Source organism: Stegodyphus dumicola, chromosome 10, assembly GCF_044657685.1.
Source record: "Stegodyphus dumicola isolate Sdum_Otavi_A_Nest chromosome 10, ASM4465768v1".
Taxonomy (NCBI): Eukaryota; Metazoa; Arthropoda; class Arachnida; order Araneae; family Eresidae; genus Stegodyphus; species Stegodyphus dumicola.
Window position 1 is genome coordinate 69,968,711 of NC_140777.1, and position 15,916 is coordinate 69,984,626.

Consider the following 15,916-nt stretch of genomic DNA (forward strand, 5'->3'; position numbering starts at 1 on the left):
ATTTGAAAAGCGGAAAAACATCATCTGCTAAATCACAGCGCGGACGAAAGTGTGTCCTGAGTGATCGTGACAGACGATCATTAAGGGCAATTGTGACGAAAAATAAGAAGACCACAGCTGCAAAAGTTACTGCTGAAATGAATGTTGTGTTACCGAACCCTGCGAGTACCAAAACAATTAGAAGGGAGCTTCATAAACAGGGAATTGCTGGCCGTGCTGCAATTGAGAAGCCACTCATCAGTGATGATAATGCTCGTAACAGGAAAAGGTGGTGTTTAAGTCATAAAGCCTGGACTATAGAGCAGTGTAAGCGAGTAATATGGTCTGACGAGTCTTCTTTCACATTGTTTCCCACTTCTGGCCGAGTTTACGTCTGGAGAACGCCATCTCAAGCCTATAATACAAACTGCTTGTTGCCAAGAGTGAAACATGGCGGGGGTTCTGTTATGGTTTGGGCAGCCATATCGTGGTTGTCTGCTAGCCCCATGACAACTGTGTCAGGGCACATGACTGCCAAGACTTATGTGAACATTTTGGCCGGTTCATCCCATGGTACAAACTTTGTTCCCCGATGGTGATGGTGTCTTCCAAGACGACAAAGCCCCTGTTCACACAGCTCACATTGTCCAGGACGGGTTTTCTGAGCACGAGTATGAGTTGTCCCATCTCCCTGGCCACCACAGTCAGCAGACCTGAATATTATCGAACCTTTGTGGTCTACATTGGAACGGAAAGTGCGTTCTCGTTATCCACCGCCAACATCGTTATCTGAACTTGCCACCGTTTTGCAGGAAGAATGGTATAATATTCCCTTGGCAAACATACAGGAACTGTATTTATCCATTCCGAGAAGACTGCAAGCTGTTTTGGATGCCAACGGGTTTCATACACCATATTAAGCAAAGAAACTTTTTTTAAAGGTGTTTCCATATTTTTGTCCAACCGCTGTATCTGATATGGGGGTTTTCAACACATGGCTTTTAGCGTGCTTCTGTGACAATTAGAGATGACTCTATAGGTTCCCATAATGCACCTGCAGATCATTTATTCAATAAGTACTTTCGTTCTTGAAAATATGGATATAGACTACCTTTTATTATTTCAACCTAATGTATTGATGCAGATCCTATGGTGTTGTTGTCTCAAGACCTTACAAAGTAACATAGAAATAAATGCTAATGTAAGGTACATAACTGCATGCTGTGAATATGTGAGTTATATGCACTTTGTACTAGAATTCAGAGTTCCTGGAAAATGAAGCGTTTTCAAAAATTGTTTATATCTTTTTATAAACTCACAACGAACGCAATTAAATACGGTTCTCTTTCTTCAATTTCAAGAAAAAGTAAGCAAAAATTTATTTTAGGAGACGTATAAAATTAGGGAGTAAAATGCTTGTTTCCAGGATAATTAGTTTAATTTCCAGGGTTAATAAAAATAAGAAGATACAGTAGTACATTTAATGCATGCTAGGTAGGCAAAAATACACTTTTAATAGATCCATGTGATATGATGTAAATACATACCTCTTTGACAGGTAAAATATCCTTGTTGTCCAAATATCCTTCGTCCTTTTCCCATTCAAATTTATCGACAGAATCGCAATTGCAGGAATTGCTGAGGTTTTTGCATCCTGTTTCGTAACAGCCGCAAGTTTTGTTCTTCTTAGCTCCTCCCCAAGTATACTGAGGCTGTCCGTTCCAGGACACCCACCAACCCCAAGGTTTGTCAGATTCAAAGTGGAAGCCTGTTCCCGAGCATTCCCAGCTGATGAATTGAAGACAGTATTTCGACGCATTGGTGAGGGCCTTGACTTTTTCCATACCAACGGAATACGTGAGATTCCGCCTATAAGTTCCCGCTCCGTCTCTTCCTGATCGGACATATATATTTTTTTCAGAGTCGTGGTGAACTATGGTTGTGACATTACCTGTCGTCTCATCGATAAGACAGTATACTTCAAAAGGCGCTATCGGTCCATCTGAGCCGTCAGAATCAATCACATAATAGCCGCTCCTTCTGATGTTATCCAGCATGTACAAGTCTTGACACGTCTTTCGAGCTTTAAAAAGTGAAACACGTTTCATAAAGATAATTAGTTCATGTAATTAAAAAGTTACTGGAAATTGTAAATTATGCTAGACAACTAAGACAATGTGATAAGTTGTTAGCAATTTTATTACAAATAAGTTTCTGATATATATTTCACTCAACACTCTATAGAGGTAGATTAATAATCTAATTAGATAATTTTTTTCTTCACATAATATTTTACATAACCAATTTAATAATTATGCAGGAAAAGAGGTTTTTAATGATTTATTTTGCCTTTAAGTAAAATATTACAAAATTTGAGATTTTCTTAATAAAGAGACGATTTATTTTTTTTTCAGCTTTTTTAATTAGGAAGCTCATACTTGATGTTATTTAAGGTATTTTTATGCTAATAATATTACTAATAATTGAACAATGAATTTAAGTTATCTAAACTAAAATGTAAAATCTGGACAAAAACAATTTTTAACATTTTGTCCTAGCAACAATATTTCGTGTTTTAGTTCAGGCTTCAAAGAATTCTTTTTCATTTGATGACATTTCTAAGAAGAGTTATTTAAAAACAATCAGCCTATTATACGTAATTTGAAGAAAATCGTATTAAATTTTAATAGATAAAATACTGTTCGTATGTTGTAGATTTAGGACAGAAAATTTTTGAAACATTTATTTTTTAATCAGAATACTATAGCGAATATGAAAAATTAATAATTTGAACTTAAATTACAAACATTTTAAAATTTATAAACAGATCCTAGGTCCAGACAAAAACAAAAGATGTTTCAGTGAAGAAATAAACTGGATATATTAGCCTAAACAAAAAATTCGGAAATGATTATTGCAAATATTTAACAATACACATTTAATTAGTTTTGTATCGTTGTCATTATTTTATGCTTAAGGAAAATGTTTTTTATTTTCTTTAGTCATAGAAAAAATTCGAGCTTAAATTAAGATTAAAAAAATAAAAATATATTGCTGTCTAATAAGACAATATTATTATCAATATTATTTCATAACATTAATAATAATTATGTTTTTTTAATATTTTATTTTTCATAAATATTATTCGTATGTATTATTATATAACTTTATAATTTTCGATAAGCATATAATTTTTATATTTTATATATAACACAAATAATTCATTAATTTTATTATTCACAAATTTGCTCAAAACATTATTATAAAACTTATACATCAATTTAAATATAGTAACTTATAATGGAATTAATATATGAATGTTTGAACATTTGTAAAACTTGAATCGTATTACAAGGCATAGTCTGCTTAACTCAAGGCGTAATTTCCGGTTACAGCCGAAAACATCGCGGCAAAAACATCGCAGACGAAAACGTCGCGGAGAAAATAACGCAAGGCGAAAACGTCGTGCTGCAAAACATCGTGGGAGAAAACATCGCAAAGAGAAAACATCGCAGTTCTAAAACATCGTGGTACAAAACATTGTCGTCGAAAATAAAGCTCTTCAAAAACTTCGCAGTTTAAAAACATCGTTGTCGAAAATATCGTGGTAAAAAATAAAGTATCTTCAAATTATCGCATGACGATAACATCGCAAACATGCTTTTTTCAGGCTTTAATAACTATACATGGATATTCCCGTAATAATTTGTGAGCACAAGATGGAAAGAAGGATAATTTTTACTTTCATATTTTTTATTAATCAATAAATTTTTGCTGAGGAAATAAAAAAGAAATTTAAGCATAGAAAATTAATGCAACTTATAGCATTGAATAGAATTTTAAACCGACATAGTTAACTAACAAAGGCCATTAATAAATAATTTTTTGTAAAGTTTTCACTGGTAATTTTTCATGAAAAGTATAATCTATAAGTTGCATTTAGTTTTCTATGCTTAAGTTTCCTTCTTACATTTTCAGCAAAAATTTATTAGTTAATAAAAAAAGTGTGAAAGTAAAAATTATCCTTCTTTACATCTTGCGCTCACAAATCATTATGGGAATATCCATTTACAATTATTAAAACCTGAAAAAAGCATATCTGCGATGTTATCGTCATGCGATGATTTGTAGATATTTTATTTTTTACGACGATATTTTCGACGACGATGTTTTTAAACTGCGAAGTTTTTGAACTGCTTTATTTTCGACGACGATATTTTGTACCGCGATGTTTTAGAACTGCGATGTTTTCTCTTTGCGATGTTTTCTCCCACGATGTTTTGTAGCACGACGTTTTCGCATTGCGTTGTTTTCTCCGCGACGTTTTCGTCCGCGATGTTTTTGCCGCGATGTTATCGGCGGACACCTAATTTCCTTGACTGAAAAAATTGGCCCGGTGTCATTTTGGATGATCCATTGGAAATATTTGTGACACATGTGCAAGAATACGTAGATACGTTTAAAAGTGTTAACCAAAATTATGCATTACACAAAAATTAAGCATCTGTATATCAAAGAATTTGCATATCAACAGCATTTAAAATTATAAATAGATTTCTTTTGAATTTTTTCTTTCTTTTGGGGGAGCGAGACACTTTCAAGTAGGTATGTGAGTCCATATTTCCATGGAAATTAGCCGAAATATTACATTATTATATTAGCCGAAAAAGATTCATATCCTTCTTGAGAGATATTTTATAGATGAATAAGCATTATCGATGAATGAATCGTCAATCGCATTGAATTTATAAAAGTGAAAATCTACAGTTTTTATCGATTGCAGAGTCATATCTTACAAAACAAAAGGAAATGAAAACGACAGTGTAGTTCCTTCTATTGTTGTGAGTGTACACTACTAATATTAAGTAAAACCCCTACTGCATAAGCAAAGAAGGTATCTTTCAAAATTACTCATACCATTTGGATAATACTTTTGTATTTAAATTGAATAATCACAGCGAATCATGAAAAATAAAAAAAAATAAGTTAAATTTAAATTATCAAATATTTAAAAATTTTTAAGCAACTAGAGCTGCAAACATTTTATTTCGAATTATTAAAAATGTTGTTTTAGAGTGCTGTTTGGGAAAATGACAAATTTTCTCATAGAGTGGTAAATCTTTACTTGAGATGTCATAATTTTTGTATTTTCTCTTTTTTTCCCTAAATAATGGGAAATTTTTATATTTTGTTTTTGATAGTTTAACAACTTCGTAGCAAATCTTCCTATATAAATGAACTTTGTTTCACAAAACCGCTCAAAGAAAGTTTTATCTCCAGAACAAAGATTTATTACGAAGTTCATTTGGTTTGCATCTAATACACTGACATTACTTGTTTAATCGTAAAATTTATATTTATCTCTAAAGATTAAAATAATGTTTAACATTCGATATAAAAAGTTGGGGTTGTCAATTTATGGGAAAAAGATGATTTAATGTCAATTTTAATCACGTTTCGATTAATCGACTGCACTATTTAATTCTACATTTACATTAATACTGTTGTTTAACTAACACAATCACTAACCATTAAGCGCAATTATTTTAATTGTTCAACGAGTTTTGATCTAGCCGAATTTAACATTCAAATAGCTCGTTTTGTGGGGAAAAAATAAAACATCAAAATGAAAAATAACCAACTAATTTATATTAATAATAGTAAATTACCTCTCCTTGAACATAGTTTCGTTTCTTCCAATCTTCCTTCTCTATCTGCCATTCGAGCTAAAAACATTGCAAACAGATAAAATATCAAATTTCATTGTTAGTGAAACACATAATAGATTAATGCCATAGTATTTTATTTAAAGTTTTCCAATATTTTATACTTGTCAGGATTTATTTATTTATTTTAAGTAATAGTTAATTTTGAAACAAGTTAGCGCTTCAGCCAAAAGCCTCATTATCCGAAATGTCTTATAATTTTACGCTTGTGCCATATCCGCTGGTTTTGTCCTTGGGATGCAAACCAAATATGTGTATAGTAAGGCGGAAATTTGTCGGGGGCCAGAGTGTAAGAACCAGGGAAGGAAAATATGCAGTATGTTCAGACTACTCAAATCTGTACATTTACATTATTTGCATGCAGGGAAAGTAGCAACATAGTTAACACACTATATACAGATAAATACTATTATAAGGATACCAAAACTATTATAAAGACTCAAACTGTAGCAAAATATTTACATAAACATTTCTATATGAACATTGTCAAAACCAAAACATAAAATTAATTATAAATTACGATATTTGTGTAACAGAACAATATATGTGTACAACATTAATATGAGAAGTATATGAGATATAGAAAGCTATATCGTACAACAAATTATACATTAACTGCCAAAATCTTAAAATTATATTCAATAAGTAATACAGGAAAATAAAACACAAGGTCCATACGAAGGAACGCCTAAGAAAATGGAAATGTACTACACATAGCACCTGACTCTTCTTTTTGTACCGGAGAGAAGGGAAGTACCTACGAATTATTCCAGGCTATCCGCTATATTCTTAAGAATGGAAGTTCAATGTCTTATTTGAGTTGAGCGCATATTTACTGCTGCTCGTGTTCCTGACACAACTTATTGGTGGGTTATGGAGGATCTTTTGAAATGATAGTTTGTGGTATGTGTGCATTAGAACAAATAATGATAAGGATCACGGATGCTACAGCAGATGCAAAGGAAATTATTTCTTGAGTCCCAAATGATGCAAGTAAGAAATACATGGGTTGTGCACTGTTATGTACTGGGTAAATTGTGGAGAGCCAATAATTAAGTTCTCATCGACATTAGGAAACACGCTGTGCAATTTGTTGTGCATAATGACCATGTTCCAATAATTCTGCCATTTTTTAGAGAGTTCAGTGCTGAGTGTGGTTTTGAGATGTGATGCACGAAAGGGTACTTACTTTCAGTGATAACTCGTTAACTGCGCTGTTCACAATCTCGTGAGCTGTTTACTTAAGCAAGTTCCCACCGCAGTCTAGTACCTATTGAAAACTTAACCCCAGGTTTAAAAGAAGCTATAGCATCTATTTTTGAATTGCCCTAACTAATGAGTGTCTGCTACGCACACTCTCAATGGCCTACACACTTGGTAAGGAATCTGTAAAAATTGCTTTTAATACTAAGAGTGAATTCCAGAACTGCTTTTAAGGCTATAACTTCAGCCTGAAGCACTGAATTACTGGTGTAAGTTTCCTGGCCAAGATATGGACTAGTCTCAACTGAACATTACTCTCAATTGCCATCTTGTCTGACTCTAGGAAAAATAACAATACAGATGGATGCTAAATCGAGGGACAATTTATCACATTTTACTGGAAGAGAAATTTATAGAAACATATTTCGTTTTCCAGGTTGTGTCATATTTTTTGTTTGACAATCAAAAATGTGATCCTATTTAATATTCAAAAGACCCTTCAGCTATGCCACGGGTATTAAACCTTTAAGCTAATTGTTACTGAAGAATGGAACATTCTTTTCTACAGTTGATTGCTAAACAGCTGAATGAAAATCACTATTACTTTAAACGAAAGGATTTCATCTTAAAAATTCGAAAGTGATGATAACATAAGCGAGTTTCTACGAAAACAAGGGAATTATTTAACACTAATTCATTACATTGGAACAAATTATGAATACAACTTTCACGTAAATATTTCGAGTTTATGAAAGAGGATTCTCTAAGTCAGACTTAAATATTCGACACATGGCAGTTGATTCACGATAACCATAAGATGTAATTTATCAAATCAGTGAACGATAGTTCTATATTAATATTTGGCAACAAAGAATGAAAAAGTGCGTGCATGTATATCTAATCATATATCCTACTGCCGATTGCTCACTCGTCACTAACCACTATACTTGCATGTATAGTGGTTAGTGACGCTGACTCTCGTACCGACTGACCCTGGTTCGGGAAGCACGGATGTTTGTAAGCTTATAGTGTCTGTACGGCAAGGTAGCACTCAAAATTCGCGGCGAGCCAAACGTCCTATCGAGATGTTGCTTCTAGGGAAAGAGGAGTGGAAGATCTTCGGAGGATGGGAGACCTTCGCACTGCTCCCTCAGGGTTCTTCGAAACTGGAATAGAACTGCACAAATTAGTGCAGCGGAACTATACTTGCTGTACAATGGTAAATTTCTCGTGTTCCGCCCTCTTCTACCTGCTTCTGTAGAATTGTTCTCCCGCGATTAACTTCTTTTCTAAAAACTGAAGTTGCCATTGAAAATGCATCTCTCTGACAAAGAAGGAGAGAATCAAAGTGTTCCAATTTTAAGTCCCTGAACAATAGCATATGTAAACATGCACAAATCATTACAGGGTTTGTTAGACATTCGGTATATGTGTCATTCGGTGTATCGCTGCAAAAAGGATATGCTTTAAATATCACACCAAAATTGTCCTTGTTATTTGTTTATTTTTTATTTAATAAATTCCGTCTCGTTATTTAATTGGTAGACTTGTATCCATACACTAAAAAGTTAGATAAATTTAATATTGATATAGGTACTTATGAACCAACAAAAGCTTTATTAATTAAAACAACATTAAAATGCAAAATTCACAAAAAAAAAATTTAAATTAACAGTGCTTTCATAAGCTATTTAGTTTTAAATATGATAATACTAACTGCATCCTGTTTGCTCATCTTCATGATATTTTCCAGGGCAATCTCTATAACCATCACATAGTGCAAGCCTGGGAATGCAAGTGCCATCGTAGCACTGGAAAGTTCTGTTAGAACTGCAAGAACCTGTAAATATGTATATTTACGTGGGTTTAACATATTAACATATAATGCATTTCTGTGAAAGAAATTAAGGTTTATTATTACAAATAAGACGGTGTTAAATTAACTTCTGCTACAGAAAAATGCTCATAAACAATGAATTACGGCGGTTAAAGAGAAGGTCCCCGTCTTAAGTAATCTTACACCAAGTGGAGTAATGCCAACTCAGAGAATTACGGCGGGTATAGGAAAAGTTCAATGCAAAAATCCTTAGAGGATATGGCAAGTACTGAGGCACGTGGAATTTATGATTGAAATTTTCTGTTTTCGGGATTTCAATATTTCTGTTCTATGTAAATCTGATTTTTTTTAAAATCAGGATTAAAGATTATGCATAAACATAAAAAATATGGAAAACAGTACAGCCTCAATGGTTTTGGTAACATGGGTAGCTATGTCTAGTTAAGAAAACAGAAACGTGTAAATGATGAAAAAGACCCTTTTATTTAAAACTAAATGAGTTGAACCGAAAGCTAACCTGGTGCTCACAAATCATCCAGCATTTATGGCGTGAACTCTAAAGTATAATTTTAAACTGAACTAAATCTAAGCAGCTATTAGTCAATGGTTACGCAGAGACATTTAAACGCGGAAGTTGGCCCTGCGTGACGCACTATTTACAAGAATCAAGCAACGCCGTAGACAGGAATGCTTATTATAGAGCAACAACTAGTGACGTCACCTTCAGGAAGCAGAACACGTTCTGAGACAATCTCAACCCTCACTTAAATACACGCGAGCAAATTTGCATTCTGTCAAGAAAAGGGAAAATTCGTAACATGAAGATTCTAAGAACATTCTGGAAGAGATTACTGTTATTTAGCGAATAAGTTGGTCTCACGTTTTCTCAGCTGCACTGAGCGGAAATATTAAAAGATAAACATTGATCAGCCAAATATTCTGACCAACCTAATAATATCGTATTGTTCCAGCTTTGTCAAGTTAAACAGTGGCATATGGTTTTGCATGGTGTTTAAAATTCCTTGAAAACCGGATAAGATTCTATCAAATTTTTAAGCAAAAGGGACTTAATTTCATTAGCTTACGAGAGAGTAGCTTATGAGATCTGAGTTGAACTCCATAGCATCCCAGATATGATCAACATAATTAACATCCGGCAAGTCAAAAGGCCAAAATATCAAGTAAATTCATCAAAATGTTCGTCAAAGGTTGTAAATACTCAGCAATGATGTTCACACAATTCGCAGCTGCCATAGTGTGTTCCAAAGTATGTTCTCCTCCACTGATTCAGTTATTTCTTGCGGTGTATATGTCTATTAGTTGTTAACTTGGCAGATGATATATTTTGACATGGTATCAATGTGATACAAAACAAATCGTGATTCATCAGACAAGACAAATTTATTCGATTGTTTCATGGTCCAATCATATGATCCATATCGATATTAACTGTGCATTCAGGTATACTTTAACCTTCATTACATTGAGTAGTCGAATGAATTTCCGGTAACGTGTATTGGCCTTCATCAAGAAAGACAGTTTTCGGCTCTACGTTCGTTGATCAGGCTTGGGCGTCTAGCATCTCGTTGTCTAATATTGGTCTCACTGTCATTGTCTGTCATTGTCATTGTCATTTTACAACACAGATCCAGCCTTTAAAAGATTCTTCATTCGCCAACCAGCGGTACTTAAAAAACTCAAAAGTATTATGGACAGACTGCAAGCATTAGGCCAGGACTTGTGTGATTCGGCTTAACCACAACCCTATCCTTTATGTAAATGTATATTAATGTATAAGTGTATCATTTCTATTACTGTATGTATAGCCACTTAGGATGATACACGATTACGTGTTACCATTATTCTTCATCTATCGTATAATGTATAAGTGCCATTTTCAGTATTTCATTTCCATTAATGTATAAGTCTTTAAGTGTATCATTTGTACTAATATATATGTATAGCCAAGTAAGGTAATACACGAATATGTGTAACCTTTAATTGTCATCGTTCAAACTGATACACAATTTTCATTCTCAGTGTATCATTTCTGTCAACGTATAGGTGTGTATGTATCATTTTTATTGATGTGTGTATAGTCCAGTAGAATAATGTATGATTATGTGTTTTCATTTATCGCCATCATTTGTATGTGTTTATGCATATCATTTCTAGTAGTTTATGTATAGTCATATAGGATGACACACGATTACGTGTATTCATTAATTGTCATCTTCTGCATTATTGCGCCAGTTGCGTCAGTGTTTCATTTCTTTTAATGTATAAGTGTTTATTGTTTGCCTATCTCATTAACCCGTTAGACCAATATACATATGTATCCAATGTACCTATACCACCAATGTACCTATGTATGAAACTTTTTATTAATTGTATACTGAAGCATATATATGCACACGCCCTTGTTTGGCCACGTCAATACCACATATTCTCCATTAATATATTTCCGATGCAGCCCTTTCAGGAAGTCGCCAGGGTTGTGTTGTTCTAAATAGGTGCGGGTACCGGACGACACCCGATTTATCATATTAAGCCGTCCGGGTGTCCGGGCCCTGCATTCACCTGTCACCTGCCATTGTCTGCCTTTCGTTGGTACTAACAAAGGCAGTTGACGAACACTCAACGAGCAGTGCCATTTCCATCTGTACACGTTCCTAGCTTTCGGGCCATTACAATATGATTTTCATCAAAATCGCTTACATCAACAGCCTTCAGATTATATATATACACAAAAATTTGTTGTTTGTATTCTGCTTTTCAGCATAAGAAATATTCCCTGCTCTTACAGGAGCCTCAATGAGTCTCTTATAGGGTCTGATGAAGAGTCTAGGTGGTGAAGTTCTTCATATGAGCTGAATCTGCAAGGAGAAAAATAATTGAGGCTTCTTTTCTCTGCAGTAGCAATCATGACTGGAAAAACCGAGGGAAAGGTGATGTCTTGGGAAAGCATGTTCAGTAGCTGATCACGTGATGAATTTGGGCGAATCCGAGAATAGAACGCAGCTAGCCAACTACTTCTTGCAGGTTTGAAATTACATATTGGAGTAAATACTAAGATTACCAATAATTAAAAAACTTATATAATATACACTATATACAGGTGACTATTGTTCTTAATAGAACAAAAATTAATTCATGAAAGAAAAAATAGTTACAGACGAAAACATCGCGGACGAAACAACGCAAGGCGAAAACATCGTTGTACAAAACATTAAACGAGAAAAGAAAGTAAGGAAAAACATTGTAGTTCTAAAACATCGTAGCACATAACATCGTCGTCGAAATTAAAGTGGTTCAAAAGCTCTGCAGCTTAAAAATATCGTCGTCGAAAATATTGTGGTAAAAAATAAAGCACCTTCAAAAAGTCATCGCATAACGATAACATTGCAAACATGCGTTTTTCAGTCTTCAGTAGTTGTAAATGGAAATTCATGTAATGATTTAAAGAAGGAATGAGGTATAGTTTTACCTGCATACTTTTGAAATACTATATTTTGCGGAAAAAGTAAGAATGAAACAAGCATTCAAAAACTGAAAATGGGTAGGAAACTAATACTACTTATAAAAGCAAAGATAATTTTATTATTTGATAATTAATTAAACAGTTTCAATAGAGGTAACCACGTTTAATTACTCTCCTTCCATTCTGAAATCCTTTATAAACTACATTTTTCATGAAAAATCAACAATAAAATTTTATAAAAGATATTAATTAATTAATGAGCTTTTTTAGTTAAATCTATACGTTTAAAAGTCTATTAAACTGCTACACATAGCATTATTTTTACACTCATTTTCAATGTTTGAATGCTGAAGTTTCCTTCTTATTTTTTTCAGCAAAAATTTATTAGTCAATTAAAAAAATCTGAAACATAAGAATAAAATATTTCTCATTCCTTCTTGTCTCACGAATCTCTATATGAATATGCGAATTTTTAAAAACCTGGAAACGCGTCTGTCATGTTATTGTCATACGATGATTTGTATGTGTTTTATTTCTACCACAATATTTTTTACGACGATGTTTTTAAAATGCGAAGTTTTTTATCCGCTTTATTTTCGTTGACAACGTTTTGTACCCCAATGTTTTAGAACTGCAATATTTTCTCTTTGCTTTCATTTCTGCCATGGCAATTTGTAGGACACCGTTTCCGCCTTACGTTGTTTCCTCTGCGACCTTTTTCTGTCCACGATGTATTTGCCGCGCGAAAAATTTGCATTCACATATGAAAAAATTGCAGGCTGCTGGCTTTCAATGGTCACGTAGCCAATCAACTTGCAGATGCAACAACACAATCTTATAAATGCTAAAAACAGATAAAAATGATCAAACTAATTAAAATATTTAAAAAGTAAGTACAATGGCCTATCTTTGCGATCAGAAAAATATACACTGCAAGTTAATGCTGGAGAAGCAAAATCTCTCTAAAGTTATATAAAAAAGAAGGAACGTTTCTTCAGAGTACGGTCCTAGTGTGTAGATACTGCACTCTCATTGGCTAAGTAGGTCATGTGCTACATGTAGATGACTAGAACTGTTAAATATGTTCGTTAACCTTATGAGCTGGCATCTAGGTCACTCCAGTAAGCACATTATGAACTGATTAGAAGCGAAAATGTAGTAGACGAAAACGTCGCGGAGAAAACGCAAGGCGAAGACGTCGTTGTTCAAAGCATCTTGAGAGAAAAGAAAAGAGAAAGCACTACATTTCTAAACAATCATGGTACAACACATTATCATCGAAAATTAAGCCTTTCAAAACCATCACAATTTTCAAACATCGTCGTTGAAAAAATATTAATAAAAAATAATGCACTTACGAATCATCGCAAGTATGTAGTTTCCAGGGTTTAAAGATTGTATATTCGCATAGTGATTTCTAAGCGCAAGAAAGCATAAAGAATATTTTCGCTTTTATATTTTAGAACTTTTAATTAATTAAAAACTTTTGCTGAGAAAGCAAGAAAGAAATACTGCGAAAGCTGGAAATGAGTAAACAATTAATATTATGTCTAGTTGTTAATACAGTTTTAAACTTTTGTAGTTAACTATCAATAATTATTATTTATTTAATATCACTTACAAAATTGTACTGGTAGATTTTCGTGAAAAATATAGTACTTTTAGACTCATGTAAAAGACCACATCATGTAACAATAGAAGTAAAAAGAGCAATTATTGAGATTTAAAAATATATTTCATAACTACTCCTAATTTTCAATTTAAGATCCTCCCGGATTTGGCTCATTAAATAATTTAAATTGTTCATTCAACAGTTTAAATTACTTAATTACAAAAAATAGATAATTTTAATCAACTAAATTATGCTTATACTAAAACTTAATTTACATTTTATATATAATTAGCCGATTAAGATTCAAAATTACAAAGTATAAGAAAGCATTTCCAATAGGAAAGATTTTCTTACCTACACAGTTTTCCTCATCTGAATTGTCAAAGCAATTTTTCAGTAGGTCGCATCTCTCTTCTAAGGGGATACACTGACCATTTGTGCATCGAAATTCATGAGGCTGACATTCTCGATGGGCTAAATTAATAAAATAATTGTAGCACAAATTCGGATCCAATGTCCAGCAATATTTGAACAAAAGTATAAATTGAACGCTTAACTAAATGTTCAGAGTTTGAAAGTGACAAGAGTTTGAAATTATTGAATGATTCTCCTAAAAAATGATGCACACCTTGCACAAAGCAGAAAAAATGGGACGGTTCTATGTCTTCCGTTCTACTGGCCAATTCACGAAATCTAACTTGAGTTTTTCATGTCTCGAAAGAGCGTCTTAAGATATATATTAGATTTATATCTTCAATCATCATCATCATCACCATCATAAGGGCACAGCCCCGATCCTAGCCGGAAATAACCGGCCGTATAATCAAAACGTGAGACTGGGGGAAAAAAAAAAGTAAAAAATCTCAGTCTTAGAGCCGAATTCCAGTTCTGTCTTTGTTCGTGTTTATAATCTTCATTATTGTCTCTCGAAAGTCTTTCAAATTTAAATAATTCTTTTTAAAATTTTCCTTAAAATTATTTCTATAGTTTTCTCTTGCATTCCGGGTAAGCATACCTTCATCGACGGACTGCCTGGCGTCTCCAATTAGATTTCAGTATAGGCATTATGACACAAAATCCGACTTTTTCTGAAAAGACTATCGATTTTTTTCCATATTTCGATCCTACTGCTCAAATTATTCAAAGTGCCAAATTTTGTAACATTCACACTAGTAGGTTTTAAAAATTAGCTCTCAAAATTTTAGTTCATCAATATTAATTGAACTTGGTATATATTTATAAATACCTCTCTTCTTTTTTATTAAACTTGTTTCCTTCTTTCACAACCGAAATTTGGGTTTAATCCAAATAAAATTCGCAGCTACTTTCTGATTGTTTTAAAAATTTGCATTTTTTAGTTTTTATAAATTTTTCGAAAACGTTTTGATTTATAACCTATAAAATTTTTACCATCATCTTAAAAGTATATTTCTAGCCCTCTGAGCTTCGCTAGTTTTTTAATCTGTTATGAAAACCTAAATTTAAACAGCATTTATTACCTAAATTTGTATATTTTTGTATCTTGGCATCGACTTTTATAAATGTGCATCCATTAAAATGACATTTACAATATTAAAGAACGTAAGAAAGCAAAATGTTTTAAATGATAAGCTTATTTGTACCAACTGACAAAATATCTCATAGCTAGGCATACCTACAAAAAATGAGGGTTTTTTTATTCACAGTTTCACAACATATACGTGAATTTATATATAGGCACATTTTGAAATCTGGAATATTTGTTATAAGCGATAATAATGCCTAATGTAGTTTACGCATTTTTTTTTTAATTATTAGACAGAATGAAAGATACACCTTTTTTCCCGCTCATGCACAATGAAAGAGAAATAAAAATAGGTTACCATAAATTAAGAATTTCGACAAGTGCGCCAAATGGTGCCAAATGAAATTCTTGGCACCAAATGAAAAAGGTACGCCAAGATACATTTTTGAATTTCTCGGTATGTGTCTCACCAAATTTTAGAAAATTTAATATTCGGGCATAATTTCAGTCATAGAACCGAAAAACAGAAAAAAATAGGTACATGATTTAAAAAAAAGTGCAGTTTTGTGTCAAA

General features: G+C 32.9%; 1 protein-coding gene across 1 annotated transcript in view; it reads right to left on the reverse strand.

Moving 5' to 3' along the window:
* LOC118192344 (uncharacterized) overlaps nt 1-15,916 on the reverse strand; it is a 197,357-nt gene that overhangs the window by 54,723 nt on the left and 126,718 nt on the right. The window contains exons 24-27 of the mRNA XM_035363287.2: nt 14,193-14,312; nt 8,626-8,748; nt 5,649-5,705; nt 1,527-2,062 (exon numbers count right to left, since the gene is read on the reverse strand). Coding sequence (XP_035219178.2) covers nt 1,527-2,062; nt 5,649-5,705; nt 8,626-8,748; nt 14,193-14,312 — 836 coding nt within the window. The remainder of the gene's footprint in view (nt 1-1,526; nt 2,063-5,648; nt 5,706-8,625; nt 8,749-14,192; nt 14,313-15,916) is intronic.